The following is a 19,806-nucleotide window of genomic DNA, read 5'->3' as shown; positions in this document are numbered from 1 at the left end:
CATGTGTTGATAAATGATACATGGGTAATGTGCACAAAACATACATAATACATTTCATCCATGAACTTAAAGCAAATACACAACAATTTAAAATCAAACAACTGTCGTCTAACTTCTGCCCCAGTGTAATTAGAAACACAGATGAATTGACTTAAAAATCTGTCAGTGACACAAGGTGGAGCTGTCACCATCAAATGAAATGACTCATTTTCTGTGATTCCTTTGACACGTGCCAATTAAACACATTCTGAGACAAAATGAGACACACTCAATTACTTTACTAATTGCTTTCTTTTCTTACTTTTTTTTGTCATTGGAGCACAGCATGGACTTCTATGGGCACTTCTGTCCCTCTGCTAGACGTAAAATACATACAAACACATCTGCCACGACACTGTGAGAAGTAGGACACACTGAAATTCAGACAACTTAAGTGATTTGAGGAATTCTGTTTTGGCTATGCATGCTTTATGTGTGATATACTCTGAGTGTAGGGACAGAATTACACTGAAATTAAATTAAAGGCGGCGAGTATGGTGCAAAGTCAAGCTACAGACATAGTGTGTCCAGCAAAGACGAAGAAAATTGTTCATTCCCATGCAAAAAAAAAGACCAAAAAGATCATACCTCTTCTTCTCCGACTGCATCACAGATCACAGAGCCGGCAGTGTTCACTTTCATATTTTTATTTATACGCGTGTACAGATGTGTGCTATTGGAGAGGTGGTGCAAGATGTGGATGAATATAGTGCAATAGCCAAAAAGGATAATCTTGTGATGTAATGTGTGCCTGTGTTGGGAGGGAGGGGGGCAAAAAATTTGCTTTTACAATTGATACATTATATTCTAATTTGTGTGCTGTTGTATATTAAGATTGGCCAACATGAGCACGATGACAATATTCAGATCAAGAGTAGAGCAAAATATGTGCTTGTTATCGAATATTATTTTGTAATGTGCTTTTCTAAGGGCAGTGCCAACAGCCACATCTTTGGATTTACAGGATATATATATATATATGTATATGTATATTCAATTCACTTCTTAAACCTTATGGCAGCTCTTCTTTGTGTTTTCTGTCACACTCCAAACTGTTTTTTTTGCAGTTGTCTCACTTTACTAACACAACGTTGCTAATGTCTCCATCTGTCTTGACATATAACACATCACTTCCTGTGTGCAGCGCAGGAATGTCGCCAGGCAACACGAGATCGAAACACTCACACAGAAGAGAGTCGTATGAAGTTGACAGACTTCATCTGTATTGTGTGATCTCGTGTGATGGTTTGAATGTAACAGACATTGATTTATTTTTTTAAAAATATACAAACTATGTTTTTTTTTTAAAGATGCGGTGGTGATTCACTTGCAGTTCATTAAATGATAATTTTACATAATTTCAAGGCTTTACTCCCTTTCACATACAACTCTGTGCATGTAATTCCCTTTCATATATAGCAGTGACAGCAAAAGCACAGTTCATCAATGGTCATGTGGTTGATTGATTTCCTTTTGCAACAGTGATCTCTTATGGTTTACCAACTTGGCGTAAAAGTTAAATATTTTCACTCTCTCTCACTCACACACACACACAAAGTAAAAAGGAAAAGGAGTTCTTTCAGGAGAGAAGACAAAGCATGAAGTGATAACAGAGAATTAAAGAGGTGCCAAGTATTTTGAGGGGAACACCACTGTAAAGATCAGGCAGCCTAATGGACAAAATTAAGGAGGTTGGAAAAAGATGAACAGATGGAATTTTGTCCAGAAAATGCAGCAAAACCTGCAACAATGAGCAGGATTTCATCATACAAACAATCATAATCTATCCTCATTATGACAAAAGCATGATTAAAAAAAAAACAACAACTTTCTGAAAACCAAAGTACTAAAAAAAAAAATACAGTCATAATTTTAGGCACCACAAAACAATCCGCTAGTTGAGGTTGCACTGCACCTATAGATCACTCAATTAAAGTGGCAAAATTTAAGTGTATTGTTACAGTAGAGGCTCCTCTAAGTGAAGAGGCCATGACAGGATCAATGTTTGAAGTCCCACCACTTCAACAACAAATCACACGGCTAAAGGCAGACAATACTGAACGACTGAAAACCTCTACAACAATGAACTGACAGATGCTTGTTTTTATTCAGCAAAGAAGGCCAAGAAGGTTATCTACACAGTATACTGCTGCTGCAGTCGATGCCTTAACCGAAGGCAACGCAGACCAGCCCACAATTTACCAAGAACTACACCGTGATTGTCCCTCACAGACCTGAAATATCTCACCCCACTGTAGATTTTAAAAGGATAAGTCTGGTGACATTCTTTATTTTTATGCCTTGAAAAGACCTAAAACTAACCATGAGTCTTTATCAGTCTGTGTTGACTCCTTCATAGAACAAACGGGGGGTGTTCTATGAAGCTGCCCCGCTGCCGTGAATACACACTACCGGAGCAAATCCGCCGCTGAAAATATGACATTTAAAAATAGTCCCCAACAAATACACTGCTCGCTGCCCTGTGGCCACAACGTCCACAACTTCCCAGACACATTTGTTGTGTGTTATTTATGTCATCAACTCCATTTCCTGCTATGTTTTTATACATTATTGGTTTTGGTCTTTTCATGGAATTTCATTAGACGTTTTTATTACAAGTTTTTATCCCTTGATGGAGTTTTTAATGCAAACACAGTCCAATGCAGTGGCTCTGACCCAATGAAAAAGCACACACTGGACCAGTACTTTGGTTGAAAAGAAAAAAAAAATACATGCACAAAAGCAGAAAAGTGGATTATAGTGCAGGATTGGTTTGAGAAGTTTCCAATTTAACCAACATCAACCTACGTTGATCACAATTGCCATATGGGTTTTCTTATTTGTTATTGTTTTTTTTGGGACAAACCTACATTTTTACAACCACCTTTCAGGCCTATGTGGGGTGAGTGTTTCTTACTGAAATGTAGAGCATTAGTTCAGGTTTAGGTTTATTAGGTATATTTAAAGTGCCTTACTGGTTTCTGTGAAGTGATGTCACTTTTTTTTTTTGTAACTCTAAAATCATTTGTTCTAAATCTATATTCCCTTATATGATTTGATTTTGCGCTTTTGATTGCACTTGTTGTGAAAGACAAGAACTCAAGAACTGAAAATCTTCAAAGCCTTCTCATGGTAATAACTACCAAATACAAGTGGTCGAGAAAACACTGTGCAAGACCTGTGCTTAAAATGTGCATTTAGCTGCTACACACAAACTAAAATCTATGCAGCCTGCTTTGTAGCATTAGACTCAAGCACAAATGAATAATGTATTAAGCCCTCGTGTCAAAGCAGTCAAAGCAGAATACATAAATTAACACTGCTTCATGTGAGTCCCTCATCTTCCCTTAGTTCCCTGCTAAGCCCGTCATGCTGCACTGGCACTTATATAGAATCTAGACTTATTTTCCCTTATGTAAGGTCAAGACTGATCAAGTTAAAACAAATGATATGGCACAACAATAATGATTTTTTTTTTTAAAGAAATACTTGCATTGAAGATAAGAGCATGGAGTAAGAAACCACAGCACGTTCTGTGGCCTAAGATTGTTAAAACTTTGTTCAGCATTCATATTTGTTTGTTCACTGCTCTAGTCCTGAAGGCACTTGATAACAAAAATGAATACAAAAAAAAACAAAACAAAACAAACCATCATCAACAACACCAACAAATCTTCTTTTCCCTCTTGTTTCCTGTCAGCCGGTTCCCCATAATAAACTGTGCTCAACACAGGCTGAACCTACCCCAACACTCAGGTAACGTTCCCATTTAAGATGTTAGTAGCCATTTTCACAGTTGACATAGCCACGGTTGGTGTTGATATGACTCTTCTTCATCCATCTACAGAAGACACTTGCCTAATGGGAGGGACATCCTGCCCATACCTGCAATCAGGCCTGGAGAGACAGCAGCTGAGGGAGTCAAGACAGGGGAAGGAAAGAGGAAGGGATCAGAGACGAGCATAAAACTCCTCATTGAGTTTCGTCAGCTCATTGACCTCCTCATCCTCCTCCTCCTCCTGAAGAGCGAGGGGAGCATGCTGCCCCCGGGGGGTCATTTGTGCGGCACCAGGTTCTGTGCCTAGTTCAGAGCAGGGAGTGGAGTGAAGGTCTGTGGCAGAGGACTGTCCAGGGAGGTTTGGAGCGTCCCTATATCCTTCCTCCCCCATCCCTGTGGACTTAGCTTGGACAGGCTCAGACCCTGCTCCTGATGGCCTTCCAGCACTTTGGAGTTGAGGAGGGTGTGTGGATAGAGAGAGGGAAGGAGGAGGAGAAGAGGGAGGAAGAGCTGCTACCTGGGCAACAGATCCTGTAGTCTTATTGGCTGGCAATGCTGCGAATGAGGGTCCGAGTCCAATGGCCTCCTCCATGTGATCTTGACATATACTTCCCCCACTTTTTGGGTATAAATAGGTCCTCATTTGACCTTTGCCTTTAACATTCACGGTACCTCTATAGTCAAACTCTAAACCCATAGTGCTGAGCAGAGCGTGGCTCTCCTCACTCACCTGCACCCGACACTCCACACCAGTGGAGTCCATGCGGCTGGCAATGTTTACCGTATCTCCCCAGATGTCATAGAGCAGCTTGGTGGTGCCTATCACCCCTGCCGTCAGCGGCCCATGGTTATATCCAATACGGAGCTTGAAACCAAAACCTAGCATGTTCTTGTTGAAGTCATCCAGGACGCCCATCATCTCCAGGGCAAAGTTGAAAAGTGCCCTCAGGTGACCGTGGGGAGAGTCATCGTCGCTCTCAGCCGGCTGCCGGACATTCAGCCCCGACGCTGCCATGTACGTGGCCCCAATTGTCTTGATTTTTTCCACACTTTCGAATTCAGGTTTGCGAAGGAGCTCATCGAAGTCTCCGATGAGCTCGTTGAGGACGCGGTAGCACTCTTTTCCACCTTCGTAACTCTCTTCATAGAACTCACTGAAGTTTACAATACTGGCAAAGATCACACCCACGCTGTCGTGGTTCTTGGAGTAGCTCTGCGTGACCTGAAAACACAAAAAGAGAGCTATTTTAACAATTGAATGTGTGTAGTACTTAGCAAATATTTCTCTGTTAGGGTTAGGGTTAGGATGAGAAATGATACATTGCTCAAGGTTTGCACCTTTGTATCCTTTATTAAAGAACTGAACAGAGAATATATGCATGGTAAGTTTCTTATTGCTGCTTAAACAACAGTGAAAACCTTGAGCTGGTCAGCGACGTGAATGGGGATGATGTTTCCCAGTAACCACTCAGCCTGGTCTCGCATCATCTGAATCTTGGAGCGGTGTTTGTCAGCCTCCACGTTGCCATGGTAATGGAGACGGTAGCTGACCTCGAACTCGCGGTTGAGGAACCAGACCAGGAGAAGGAGCAGGAAGAAGGCCAGGACAGCCTCTGGGAGCAAAAGGTCAAGAGGGCGTGGTGGAGGGTCAGGGCCCAGTTCTGAAGCACCGTCACTTGATGTGGAGATGTTCAGTCTGAGGGAGGGGACCGGCAAAGAATGAGACAGCAATCAGAGTCATGTGGGAATAAATAAATAATATGAACATGACGTCACAGGAGCAGGAGGAGATGCAGGTTTCTCCAGTGGCCTCAATAAATCAGACTAAATGTTTACAAATGTCTGACTAGATCGGAACTTTTATACTATTTATTTCACTCATCTGTGGTTGCTTTCAATCAGTGACACTGGCGTGGAAGGTGGACGAGGGACAAAATTATGATCTTCCGTTTGTAAACGCAGTCTTGTTATGCAAGCAAAGCAACAAACAGAACAATATACAATGCCCGGCCAAAGAAAAGTCACATACTTAAACTGTTAGTGTCTACTGTACAAGCATGTGTTACTTCACAATCAGGTTTAGCAACTGTACCAACAAGGAGGTCAGCTGACCATATGAATGACCAGTTTTTTTTTAGGCATATTCATGATGATGCCAAGAATCATCAGGTTCAAACTGTGAAAGAATGGCTCAGGGAGCATGAGGCATCAATCTCACACATGGATTGGTCGCCACAGAGTCCAGACTCTGCTGAAACTCTCCATTCATAAAGTGCAAGAAGTTCAGTAGCTAATTACAATCAACCGCAGTTATCTCACGTTTCAAATCCTATTACTTTGCAATTTTCTACAGCTTTTAAGAGCTTTTTTTATGAACTTGTCTTTTAGATTTATTTTCTTATTTCAAAGCCAAAGAAGCACAATAAGCCTAAGAGGTAACATGATGTCTACTTCAGAAATATTAATACAACAGCATTTGCTCTTTGCAGGAGTTCCAGTTAAGTCGCCTTCTTGTCTTCATACAGGCTGTGATTTAGGGTTGAGGACATGAATCTTAGAATCTTAGTGTGTGCCACACAGCAATCACCAGCTGTTAACTGCATGCGATTAATGCAATAAAAAAAAACGTGTTGTGGTCAGCCCTTAATTAATTGTAATAGCGCTGACAGCTCTCATCACTATTAATAAACAATGATCATTACACTGTGTATTATTACACTTATACACAGTGTACAAGCCTTCTTAATTTAAGAACCTGTAATGGCTGTAATGATATTGACTAGAATTTCCTCTGACTGCAACATAAACTCAAGGCACAAAGACTGTGGCCTCAATAAGAAGAAGAAAAATTGCAGGAAAACTTTTGGTTTTAATAAAACTTTCCAGGCTGAGTAAATGCCACATAACTACAGGTATAGTTATGAAAAATATAAAGGCGAGGCAGCGCTCATGTTAACCCTTTAAATGTCACTCATCCATCAACCGTCTGTTTCCACGGAAACACTCACCCATGAACCTGCAAGCTGTTATTACCGAAACTGAAAGAGAGAAGAGCGGTGTCAGTAAGGAGAAACCGTTGGTGATGCAAACACAAAGACACACACTATATATATATCATTTTAAGACTTCAGGTGGGTGGAGGTATGTCATAATGAACCATGTGAGAAAAATTCATTCATTTCTAAAAAAAACAAAAACATATTAAGGACAAAGAGTAGAATATATTAAATGTACAAGCCAAACACAAGCCTGTTTTTGCACATTAGTATGTCTTTAAGTTCAACATTTCCCACATGCATCTAGATACGAGATGACTTTAAGTCGTACTCCGACCTGTTTGCACCCGGTCTGCTTTACTAACGCAATGTTGCGTTAGAGGTACCGTGAATGTTAAAGGCAAAGGAGAAGCTGTGTTTTCGTCTGGTAATTGTCACAAATACCATTTTGAAATGGCAATGAAACCAAATCTAAGCCATGCAGGAGTGAAAAATGAAATGAAATCTGCCTTTCTTTCACATCTGGAATCAAATAACATAACAGACAGAATCTGTTTGTCACAGGTGGGGGTTTTGAACCTAAGCATGCTCCTGCCCTTAAATTTCTATGTACTGTACATACAAACAACACGTGTTGAGTCACCTGTACCTGTGTAAAGGGCTGTACAACAGCAGCAGCAGAGCAACTCCAGTAACAGTGGCCAGGACTGAACGCATCCAGAAACTAAGTTGACAGAAGTTACAATACTGGATGATGGCCAGGATGGTGGCGCAGCACAGGAACATGGTCACCTGGAGGGGACAAAAAAGAAAAATTCAAAGTGACTAAGAAACAAAGGGAACGATAAACAAATGTGTTGAAGCTGTCGTGTGTTAACCTTTCAGTAAAAGTTGAGCTTCGAGCAGGGAGTGAGATCTGACTCGTATATGTATTTGTATTCAGATAAAATCTCACTTTAGACCTTGGTGCTTTGACATGTTAGTTGTAGATATGGTTAACTCAGGGTTGGAAGATTACTTTTTGCACCGCTGCTCACCAAGTTCCCCCCCCAGCACTGTTATTGGGGTTTTAACGTGTTCAAAACGTCCAGAAAACAGCATGTCTAATTAACAATTCTCCATGAGAGTACAGCTTTGATCTGTACGCCCAGGAGAGAAAACTGAGAGGGTGGATGATTGAGACGGAGCACGGTAGAAGAGAAGTCGATAGAAAAAACACGAGGTGATAGAATCCTTGAAAAACAAGATATCAAAACACTGCACATCTTGCAAGCAGCCGTTGGCTCAGCGCTGTAAGGCGAGAGTCAATCTTATGGAGTTATGGCCTCGACTCAAAACAGCGTAACAAGAATACACTGCAAAGCATGGCTGCTCTCAATCTTCTCAAATGCAGGATTCATAGAAGGAGAAATGTCAACATTTCGGGTGCCAAGGTCCACAGGCAAAGCCGTCTGAAACCTCTGAGCTGTTTTCCTTCTACAGTTCCTATCAGCGCTAATGCCAGCTAATGGCTCTGCTAGATCTCTGGCTTCAGAGCCACCACGGGCAAGGTTTCAAATCGCCCAACTCCTCTCTGCTTACTTTAGCTTAGAGATATCTGTGAGGGCAAACTATTATAGCTTGGTATTAACACTGCCACAGTTAGCAGTAGTAGCCACTACAACAGCGCAGTTGTACTAAGAATCGGAGTTCTAGTAGTTGTGTTCAGTTGCATTTAGTTTTATTTTGAGATATAACGTTGTAAGAGAGATTTAAAGACTGCTTCAACACATCAACCAACAACAGCTGAGGTTAAAAAAAAAAAAAACACCCCAAAAACAAATACAAATGATCAATTTTCTGATGAAAAGATGAAGGGAATATAAGAGATTATGAAATGATTTCTACTCTGCTGGAGATGTGCTGTATTTAAATGTATAATAATACATTCTATAATTTTCTAATAATTTATTTACAATGTCTATGTGAGGAGAGAGGGCCGCCCCTGGCTCTGAGCCTTCATGAATATTAAGTTAACCAAAAGCTGGACACAGTATATAGTATATACAGTATAGTATAACAGTATGGATGTATTACCCACAACTCTGTTGTTTCATTTATCTGGTTTTACTTAGTTAAGACAAACACATTAAGATAAGATCTTGTTGTATCTAAGAAATAGATACAACGTTCAGTCAGATCAGACTCAATCTGGACTGGGCACTGTGAGCATGTGCCACAGTACTCTCTTCCCCAGCTCAAATCCAGAAATTATAGAAGAACCCAATATGCACAAAACGCACAGAATGTGGCAAAATTCAGGCCGGGTACATTTCTTTGGACTGAAGTTTACCTGGAGGGGCAGGTGGATGCTGTAGGTGAGGTGGGATAAGACCGAGACTGCTGGTAGGGACACTAACACGGCCCCGATCACATGACGGGGAACCCATCCAGAGACCACTAGGAGCAGGATACGGGTACAGTGCATCACCTCCTCCAAATAGAAGGCCATACTGCAAGAGAGGAGAGGAAATCATACTATGTCCTCACCTCTCGCTTACTTTGTCACCATGTTTATGAAAGAAAAAAAACTTCAGCAGATTCTCATCTGTCCTAAATGAATACACACCACTAATAAACAACTTAAGCTGCTCTATAACCAGCTGCAATGCAAAGATTTATAGTCCATTTAGGCCTGGCAATGACAGAATATTAATTCATTTTGAAATAGTTTCCACACACCACAAAATAAATCACAGACAGCAATTGCCAGGTAAATCTGACAAGGTATATTAAGCCAATGTGGTGTATGAGCCAACAAACACATACGATTATTATCATCATTATTATTATTATTATTACTACCGTTATTTTGATTTCAATGGGGAGTGCTACACATTGCTACACAGTGCTACATGATGGTCTATCAGTGATGTCCCATATTGCACCACTGGGGCCCAGTTAAATCCAATTACAGCACAGGCTTAACCATTCAGCCAGGAAAAATGCATCTGTGGAAAAGTAATTATGTTTAAAGTTTGAGGCAATAAATATGTTGTTGCATAAATATGTCTGTCTGAAACCTCTCCAACACACAGCAGCAAAACCACAAACGCAAAGTCCATCTCAGGCCTCCTCACCGTATGGACAGCACCAGGGAGGCCAACTCCAACAAGCCTGCCAGGGGAGCCAGGACCAGGGCAGCAGGAGCTGGAGGGCCCACAGTGGCTGGGCTCACGAGAGGTGGCAGGAAGCAGGCCAGGGTCAGGGCCAAGAAGACAAAACAGCTGAGGAGAACGTCCAAGAAAGAACTGAAGGTGGAGCTTGCAAATGTTTGCACCTGAGCCTGTTTTTTCACCTGGAGGGGAAGAGGGGTCATATTTTAACAGCACTTGTATGTCTACATAGATATGCAGAAAGAAAAATGGACCAAATGGAAACTATGTACAGGTGTTCTTCCAACTCTCTCTCAGATTTTGGCGAGTGGAATTTCCGTAACAACCACATTTTGGAGATTACATTGCGTCCTTGTTTTCCTATTTTCAGTGTGGCTGTAATATCTACCAAATTTGCAAAGTTTATCAACAACCCCATTAAGTATATAAAAAAAAACTCTTTAAATTTCTTCATAAACTAATATTTCATCTGAAGCCACTGATTTATTATCATATTTAGTTTTACTCTTTTATTTGTAAGACCTGGGTTTAAAAAAAGTCACAAAGCTCGGTTTGCAGCCACAACACAGTGGTTTGTCAGGCTTGTAGTAATACTGGTGTAACAGCAGAGGGCCGCACGGCTGTGAGGTCAAAGCCCGGCCAACTGGACCTGGTCCCAGGTGTGTGAAAGTGTGGCAGCTAATGTGGCATAACATTTAAGAAAAAAGGAGGGAGATACGCAGAGAAAGCAACAAGAATTATGTCCTCATTTATTTACAAATATGCATACAAACAATGGCTAAGAGCTTTAAATGTGTGACTATGATGTGATTTGAATCCATGTGGCGTTTTTTCCCATTCATGTACTTAACAAACATCAGCACATGGATGGGAAAATCCTGAGCACTTCTCTTGCTTTCACACACCAGTGTGTGTCTGTGTGTGTGTATGTGTGTGTGTATGTGTGTACCTCTTCCTTGTAGCTGCTGCGATATGCCATTTCCAGAGGTCTCTCTAAGAAATTGAGGCTGATCTTGTTGATGGGTGGCTTGAAAAAGTAATCCTTCATCAGACTGTGAACCAGAAAAAAGACAACATGTCTGCAGGTAAATGCATGTGATTTAACTTTTGGAGATCAAACAAACTAAAACTAAAAGATAATAACAAAATGCACAAACATTTTCATTGCATTCATTCTTTTAATGAAGGTCAGGTTACTGAGGTCCAAAGCTTCGTTGGAAGTAAAGTCTCTTTCTTGGGTGAACCAGCTAAAGAAAGGTGATTAACACCATTCCCATTGCCAGTGGCTGGTCTACCATGTGGTGTTTCTTGGTTGGGGTCACAGTTCACGCACAGCTATCCTTGCGTCAGCTGTGCGTGAACTGTGATGTCAGTTTGGAGGAGGACGACAACAACAACACAGTGTTGAATTTAGGGCTCGGAATGAGCTTTCCCTGTTTCAAAGACCAGCGACCGCCACTGATCTGAGTGCATGCTGGAATACTGTAAGCTCCAGCACTGCAATCCTAAACATGATAGGGGGGTTTAGAAAAATGAGTGGATACACACCCTGAGTAGAGAGGTTTATGTGAAATGGATGCCTGCCAAAGTAACTTTGGCGCCTTCTCGCCCTAATCCTACATGATCTGTCACGGGGCACAATCTGCCATAAACCTCAACCTTTAACTCTATGCTCACCTGTCCTCCCTGATAACATCCACAAAGTGGGCGTCGCTCTTTTCTCTGAAGTTCTTGGCACGCAGCTGGATGAGGGCGGAGTGGTCTATACCTGGACCCGCTGCCCCCGTGCCCCCAGTCATGCCTAGACTGGTGCCAGTTCCTGTGCTGGTGCTGGTCTTCTTCTCTTTCTCCTGGAGCATGTCACACAGGGAGCTCTGGCTTGCCTGCACTGGGTCTTCCAGTGGAGGACTCAGGAGACCATTGGCCGCCCTGGGGCTGTGACCCGGGATGAACTAGGGGAGAAAACAAAGAGGGAAATGAGTCAGGACATAGAGGAGGACAAGGAAAAGGACAAGGACAAGTTGAATAGTTCATTGACTACTCCTTGAGGAGTGCTTGTCAAGTGCACTTAAGCATGTGTGCTGTACCTTTGCACTACTAGTCTTGCGCTCCTCCTGGCAGCCATTCAACACAGCCACATCATCACCCTGCTCTGTTCCCACAGACAAGGCCACACTACGGGGCACACAGGGAGGCTGGAGAGGAGACGACAGTGACAGGTCACTATATTTAGGATACATCCACACTAACAACAACAACAACAACAACAACAACAACAACAACAAAACAAATCCGGCTCCAGAGATGCCTGCTGTCCACACTACAATGACATTTAAGAGCCCAGAAATCAGCTGTGAACAAAAGGCTCTCCAAAAACGTACTTTCTCTTTCAGTTTCACCCCATCATTGATCTTGTAAGAGCAGCCTTGTTGTTTCTTGTTAGTGACTCTTTTTGAAAGTAAGCAGAGGAGAGAATCTGCCCATGTGACGTGTTCATGAACGGTCATGTGGTGCATGTTTTCAGGTGTGTTACTGGTCATGATGTCACCCATAAGAATCTGAACTCCTGTTTCGAAGTGTCCAGAATCGCAATCTGACTGGCATCTGCAAAATTTAGAGGCATGACCTGCAACCAGACTCCTATTGGACGATACCAGCTGTCAATCACAGTGGTGTCCACTCATATGTGTCATATTTTATCATCTATTTTCCCCTAAATGGGAACAAAATTCACAAAGTTGACGTCATATTCTATTAAAGAAGACCCGAAACTAGCCACTGATGCCATACATGTATCATGGAAATGTTTACTGACATTGTAAATCAAGTGAGAAGTAGCCCCCAAATGGTTATTGAGTCTATTGCTACTTCTGGCTTGACTTCAGCGAGGATACTGGAAAGACCACATTCATTTGTTTTTATGCAGTCTATGGTATGGTCACTGATGTAAAGCTCAAATGGTTTTTGCATGAATACACCAGTTTCAAATTAATACGTAGTGGTACTGTTGTTGCCTCATGAAACCACAACCTTTTCCATTATTAAGTCACTCAGAAATAAAAAAAAATAACTGCATGCTTGAGCATAAGTTAAAAAGTAATGAAAAATTACACATGAAAAGCTACACAAGCGCACTATTATTGTCCTTATGTTGTACTGTGTGCAGTGGTAGAGCGAGTTGCCTTTCAACTCGAAGGTTGTGGGTTTGATTCCCATTACAGCTGGTCTTGGGCAAGGCACTTAGCTGGGCTGCATGAATAGGTGAATGGCAAAAACTGTAGTGCAAAGCTGCTACAAGACCCTTTACTAAAGTTTTCAGTGTGTATGTTTCTATGTGCTCACTCATAAAAAGAACATACAAAGTGGATGTGAGTTTGACTTACATGCCCATGTAGCCACACAGAAAATAGGGACCAGTGCAACAGTAATCATCGTTTTTAACCTTTAACTTACCACAATCCTGTCTGGTGGTTGGAGAGACAAGAGGGGCTCTGCAGCCTGTGCCCCACCAGGGATGAGGTCTGGTGTGTGTGGCTGAGGACAGGAGGACAGGCCGACCCTTCCAGTGTCTCCACCCGGCAGTCCCACCTGAGAACATTCACACTGCGCATTGTGCTCCGACTTCCTCCCTGAGATCAGGTACGTCTGCAGCCCTGCAGAGAGCAGAGACAAAATGGCCAGAATGTAAACAGTGTCCGCCATCTTTGCTAACAGGAGAAAGTGTCAGTGGTGGGCTCGTAACAAAGAAAAGAATGAAGATATATCTCAAATGATCAAATGAAAACTAATTTAGTTCCCGATCCCATATCTAACTTGAAATACCAAAAATGAAATGAATTCACAAGATTTTCCGACAGCCCCTCACTCACCAGTCCTTTGGTCTACCGCCCTTAGTTTCTGCACACTCATGCTTACAAGTAGTTGGTAGTGCAACACTGTGTGTTTGACCAACCGTGTTTGCTCAGAGCTCTCGCTGTGTCCACACTGCCATAGGACCAACAAGGAAATACACAAACACTGGATTAAAGAGGTGGCCCATCGCCAGCCGCTATCAGCCTGACAAAACACACAGTAACCTGTGGAGCTGTCCGCTTTGATCAAACACACTCACATTTTTGTCTGACTCGAGGCACACATGTGGGCAATAAAGGAATGTCAAGGACTTTTTATGGGTTTACTGCGACCAACTAATTGCTCATATATCTTACATTTCATGTCATGTGCACAATGTATTCAGAGAAGAAAATGCCTCATTTGGCATCCAGGGCTTCATTGACATCATGTGTTCCTACAAAACAACGACGATTTGCAACACTACAAAATAATTGACTGGATTATCACTTCTTTTAAACTCTGTTCCCTTTAATGTGTGAGATCAGGTCAATTGTCTGTTTTTATTCAACACAAACAGGAAAAATGAGTATAACGGCGTGTCAGCATATGTATATAAGTGTGTATGAAGGCATCACATCTGATGATGAGGTGTAAGCACCTCAAAATATGAAGACCTATTATACTTATTACGTAACTAGTTTAAAACAAGTTTATTTTGCCTCTTATAATACAGTAATGCAAGTCCTTTCTCAGTGTGTAGTGACAAAAACGATCAACATTTTCAACATTTTATAGGGCAGGAAAGGTTGGAGCTAGTGATACGACAGCGAGCAGGTACTGTCAGCATTTATTCTGAGATCTTTTGTCTCAGGGCCTCCTTAAAAATAGAGCCCTCACCTCTCTGTGAGCCCAACATGGTTCAGAGAAAAAGTTTCAAAGTCTTTATCCGTCAAATACATCACAAACACCAACACTTTCTTTACCCATTTTTATTGTGAAAGCATTTCTGTTCCCTCAATCCATTCTTTTTTTTTTTTTGTCGTGAAATATTTGAAGGAGGAGTAAAAGCATGACTTCAGACCATATCCTGGTATTTACTGTAGTTGAGTACAAAGGCGTATTTAAAAGTATATTTTATGGCATTTTTCAAAGCGGCAGCTCCACAGCAGACACGCAGCAGGCACACTCCCTGTGTAAACAACAGAGGTGCAGCAGAAATGCAACCCATACACACTCCACACGCACCCAGTTTGACCCCGGCTTTAGCATTTGTCCTCCTTGAGCAACACAATGGTGTTGAGCTGGAGATACAGAGTTTAAGGTACAAAAGATAACGACATCACTAAGAAAAGTGGGGCGTTGGGGGAGGAAGAGCCCGATAACACTTTGGAGGTCACTAAGTTTAGCATGCCTCACATAACACACATTCCCCATCATCTTCCATTTTGGCTTTCTAACTTTATCAACAGCCTCCTCTAAACTCTAAACTCTAAACTCTACACTCGACAACCAACAGGCCTCGAAATATGCGGACGTTTAAAGGCTCGAGAAACAAAATGTGCAGTTTCCTAACATTCCAGCGACGAAAGCGAATATGTGTACGCTCCAGGACAAAGGTTTGAGGTTTGTCAGCTTCCTTCCAGGTACAATGAAGTGCCACATGCATCTTCTGTGTGATAATTCTCGCTCGAGGCAAAACAACACCATTAATCCAATTCAACTGAGCTACTGTATGTGTGTTTGTGTGTCTTTGCATATTGATAGGACAGCACTCTAGGAAAGAAAGTGACAGCACTCTGAAGACTCAATATGGCTTTTATTGATATATTGATACCAGCTGGTTGGAGAGGAGAGAGTTCACCTGAGGACGACTTCTATATATATGACAACTGCTACTGCAACCACTACTATTACTACTAGCACCACAGCTATTACTACAACTATTAGTGTACTGCCTCGCTTTATCTCAGTACCTCCTCAACGTGGGCGGAGTCATCACTGCACCGCTGCATGAAACTGTCGTGACTTTGTTTTATACGTGACACACACACAAACTGGTGACTAGTGACTTGTAAAACAGTTATTTTCGATGTATTAAATCATTAGAATCAGTTAATTAAAAAAGATTTGTTCAGTTCTTTGTCCATGACTAGAGCACAGACTCCCCAGACACTGAACTGGAATACAGCGGCAGAATTTGTGATGCAACTCGTCGCTCGCGATCGCAGGCTTTCAGCAGTGCTGTTGCTAAATACACCAGACTCCTCTTGCTAAATACAAATCGGTGAAGTAGTCCGTGTATAAGTGAGGAGATTTTAGACATTTTCCTTGCTAAATGTTGGAGATTAACCCACCTTTTCAGGATTGTTAAATCTTTTTCAACTGATCTACAGTTCGGTGTTGTACGGTTTGATTCTTGTGCCTCTCCCAGTGACGGCACTCTGACCAATCAGTGCACGACGGTCTGACGACATCACACATAGTGTCGGCTCAGCTCGCTTGGAACCTGTTATAGGTCACATCTTGTTCTCAGTTTTTATTTTATTATATTTTTATTTCATTTAACAAAAATGTTTTTTTCAATTTTAGTTTTCATTATTTTTGTTTGCTTTCGTTAACTACAATAACCTTGCACAAGATTTTTTGACAAAGTTACTTATTCATGGCTATTTGGACGTGAAGAGGATTTCAACAAATGCCATTAAAAGGTGTTTCAGACAAAAATTACAAAATTATGTACTAAAATCTTTCTTTCTGACATTCCCACTGGATGGTTTTCCGTGAGCTGCCAACATTTTCAACATAAGCAGCGCTGTATTAGACTAACTACATATAAGAAACTTAAGATGAGGTTGAACATTAGACCTGATGTAAAATGAGTATATGCTCTATCACTTAATATACAAGACACAGAAGAGACATCAGACAGGTGTGTATTCATGTTCACGTATATATTTGTGTCAGTGCAGAATAAAATCACTCCCAGTAATGACCTTAACTAAATACATACTCAACCCAAGTTTCACCCCAATTCATGAGACAGTCTGCACTTTAGCAGTTATAATCACATCGCTGCTCAACCACACAAGTGCATCAAATAGCATATCAGAACCTTCTAACCCTACAAATCCAATTATGGCACAGTCTCTCTCTCTCTCTCTCTCACTCACTCACTCACTCACTAGTGATCTCATCCTCTCACACAGACACACATGCACTGTCATTATTTCATTACCTCTATTATGTAAGTCTACCTATTTTCCATGTCATATAAAAAGTGTTTCTATTTGTACCGTCTCTTTACTAATGTATTGACAAGATGCAAGTGATCCATATGCACAAAGTCATATGAATATATATATATATATATATATATATATATATATATACATATATATATATATACATATATATATATATACATATATGTATAAATTATATATATGTATATAAATATACATATATTTATTGAACATACAGTACAAAATACAAGGTCATTCTTCAGGTTTTAAACATTTTCATAAAAAAACAGAACATAGGAACACAACCCTCTCAACCCCCTGACAAAATAGGTGAATAAGAATAAATAACTATAAACTATATGAAAAGATGGATAAAGAAATGGAAGATGGAGGAATCTACTGCACTGAGCCAAAAATGGCTAGGACTGGGTCAGGTGGAATGGTCTTATGATATATAGTCAAGAATAAGGTTCTCAGTCATAATCTTCTTCAGTAGTTAGCTGTGGGCAACTCAAGCAAGTCCAGTCACTAACTACAGAAGAAGGGACCAGAAAGACGAGGTTTGGACAAGACCAAACTGATGGGTAGGGGTTGAATTTTCTGGGTAAATGTCGTGGCTTTAGAATAGTGAAATCTGTGGACCTTTAAATTGAACCAAGGAGAGTCTGGAGTTGATGGAGCTACTGTGAATTTGATCAAGAATCCTCTCCCAAGCTGTTTCTGAAATTTCAATGTTAGGTTCCTGTTTCCAATCTTTTTGCAATTATTCAATAGGGACCACTATAAAAGACAGCAGTGTACTGTACAATGAAGAGACTGAGCCTCTGGAGAACTGGACTGAGCTGTAGAAAACTATGCAATATGCCATGTTTGTGCAAACGTGATCAAAACGTGCCCTGAGTTCATACACGACCAACATCCACCAAAAGGGCAAAGGATACACTGTCCAGGAAATATGAAGCTTCTGTCTGCCTCATACACACTGATCTGTTTCTTACACACACACACACATAGCATTTTCTACGCGTGTGACTCATCCTATGTAGTGCACTGCTGTGCCAACGTCTTCGCCCCCATATGAGTGAGTCTGAATGAATGAATGAACAGAGGGAAGGATGGATGGAGAGGAAGCAAAGCTGACTCGTCAAATTCCACATACACACCTGAAGACCATGATCACATGTGAACACACCCCAAAATGACGTACCACGCGCTCCCACCTTCCTGACACGCTGACACACATACACATGGACTCAGGGTGAGATGACTCGTGAGAGAGCTTAACGATTTTGCTGATTTCATTTTAAAAAAGTGTTTTTTTTTCAATTATGTGATTATGTGATTCAGTTTTTATTCAATATTTTAATGCATGAAAAAGTGAAGATATTCCATTTATAATTACTGAAGCAGCATCAACCCTATGTCAGATGAGCTGCACAACATAGATCTTAAATTTGGGCCTTTGGAAAAAGTGTCTACTACATACAAACCCTGACACGTCCACCACACATACATCGCTGCAGAACTGTAACAACAAACACAAATTCAAACTCAGGGCCCTGAAGAGCCATGCTGCTCTATGAGCGTCTGGGTGGACATTTCAGATATTCTCCAGAGTGTAGATCCCAATCCGGACTTTGCAGTTCCTGACAAATGCCCTGTGACCTGATGGCGGCTTCCAACCACATGATCAAAACTGTCCCCAGTGACCCAGAGGTCACAAGCTTCCCTCTGATCCCACAGACAGAGCAGTGAACATGGGCATTTACTCAAAACCAGTTACACATCTGAATGTCTGGAGTCAACCTCATGACTGAACTAGAAAATGACATGAGAAGGACAGACAGGGACTAAACTTCCCTTTCTCTCTCTTCAAGCTTCATCTAACCTTCTCTCACATTCTTCACTTCCATCAGTCAGAAAATAAACAACTCCAGTACTAAAAATAGAGATCAGCATGTTTTTCCTTTTCTCAGATTTGGCCTTCCTGCTGTGCCCAACTATCTCTAACCTTCATCTTTTACTTTCTCTTTTTTGTCTCACCAAAACCTTGCATCTCCTGCCACCTCTCACTAACTCTCTTCATATCTGGCCGCTCTGTCTTATCTCTGCCGTCTCTGTTCTTTCAATTTTCAGCCATCTTCCTTCCACTTCCTCCCACCCACTACCCTCTGGTTTTCTCCCTGGTCAGTGGTAGGTCTTGACTACAGGCCTCATGACTCCATATTTGGACACACTGATGGAGCTCAGGGATGAGCCTCTCACACGCTCTCATACGATCCTCCTTCGAAATAACCTCTCATTCCTCCCTGCCTCACATCCATCCATCCTTCCCTCCCTCCCCCCTTTCCCCTCTCTTGTGCCATCATTTCAGTCCTCACTCTCTCTCTCTGTTTTCCCTCTACCTTATTTATCTGTCTTTTTTTGTAACTCAGACTCAGGGAAACTCAGTGGAGCATCTATAAGCTGCCTGGGGAATCAGTAATCATCACATAATGTAAATGTAACCATGGGTTTGTGGGTTTTGGTCAAAAACAATATCTTTGTCACATTAGCCTTAGAAAAAAGTCAAATATGAAAGAACTTGTTGTGAGTGGAACCAGTGACAAACCAGCGGGAGAGTGAAACACAATAAGAAACAAGGGCAATTAGTGGTAAACAGTTGTCTAAAAGTAAATAACATGACATGAACTGGAACCAGGATCCAATAACTACATGCTGATAACCAGATTTTATAATGTCAACAGATAAAATCTTCTGCT

The 19,806-nt window shown here is 41.4% G+C and overlaps 1 protein-coding gene across 1 annotated transcript in view; it reads right to left on the bottom strand.

The window, feature by feature from the left end:
* The window catches only part of adcy9 (adenylate cyclase 9), a 35,570-nt gene continuing 15,764 nt past the window's right edge, over nucleotides 1-19,806 (bottom strand). Inside the window, exons 2-11 of the mRNA XM_044028638.1 lie at nucleotides 13,422-13,621; nucleotides 12,056-12,163; nucleotides 11,646-11,920; nucleotides 10,918-11,020; nucleotides 9,933-10,150; nucleotides 9,146-9,305; nucleotides 7,463-7,605; nucleotides 6,826-6,855; nucleotides 5,237-5,513; nucleotides 1-5,039 (exon numbers count right to left, since the gene is read on the bottom strand). Of these exons, the coding sequence (XP_043884573.1) occupies nucleotides 3,990-5,039; nucleotides 5,237-5,513; nucleotides 6,826-6,855; nucleotides 7,463-7,605; nucleotides 9,146-9,305; nucleotides 9,933-10,150; nucleotides 10,918-11,020; nucleotides 11,646-11,920; nucleotides 12,056-12,163; nucleotides 13,422-13,621 (2,564 nt within the window). The 3' untranslated portion in view covers nucleotides 1-3,989. The remainder of the gene's footprint in view (nucleotides 5,040-5,236; nucleotides 5,514-6,825; nucleotides 6,856-7,462; nucleotides 7,606-9,145; nucleotides 9,306-9,932; nucleotides 10,151-10,917; nucleotides 11,021-11,645; nucleotides 11,921-12,055; nucleotides 12,164-13,421; nucleotides 13,622-19,806) is intronic.

Source organism: Solea senegalensis, linkage group LG6, assembly GCF_019176455.1.
Source record: "Solea senegalensis isolate Sse05_10M linkage group LG6, IFAPA_SoseM_1, whole genome shotgun sequence".
NCBI lineage: Eukaryota > Metazoa > Chordata > Actinopteri > Pleuronectiformes > Soleidae > Solea > Solea senegalensis.
This window is presented reverse-complemented; position numbering and strand designations above follow the sequence as displayed.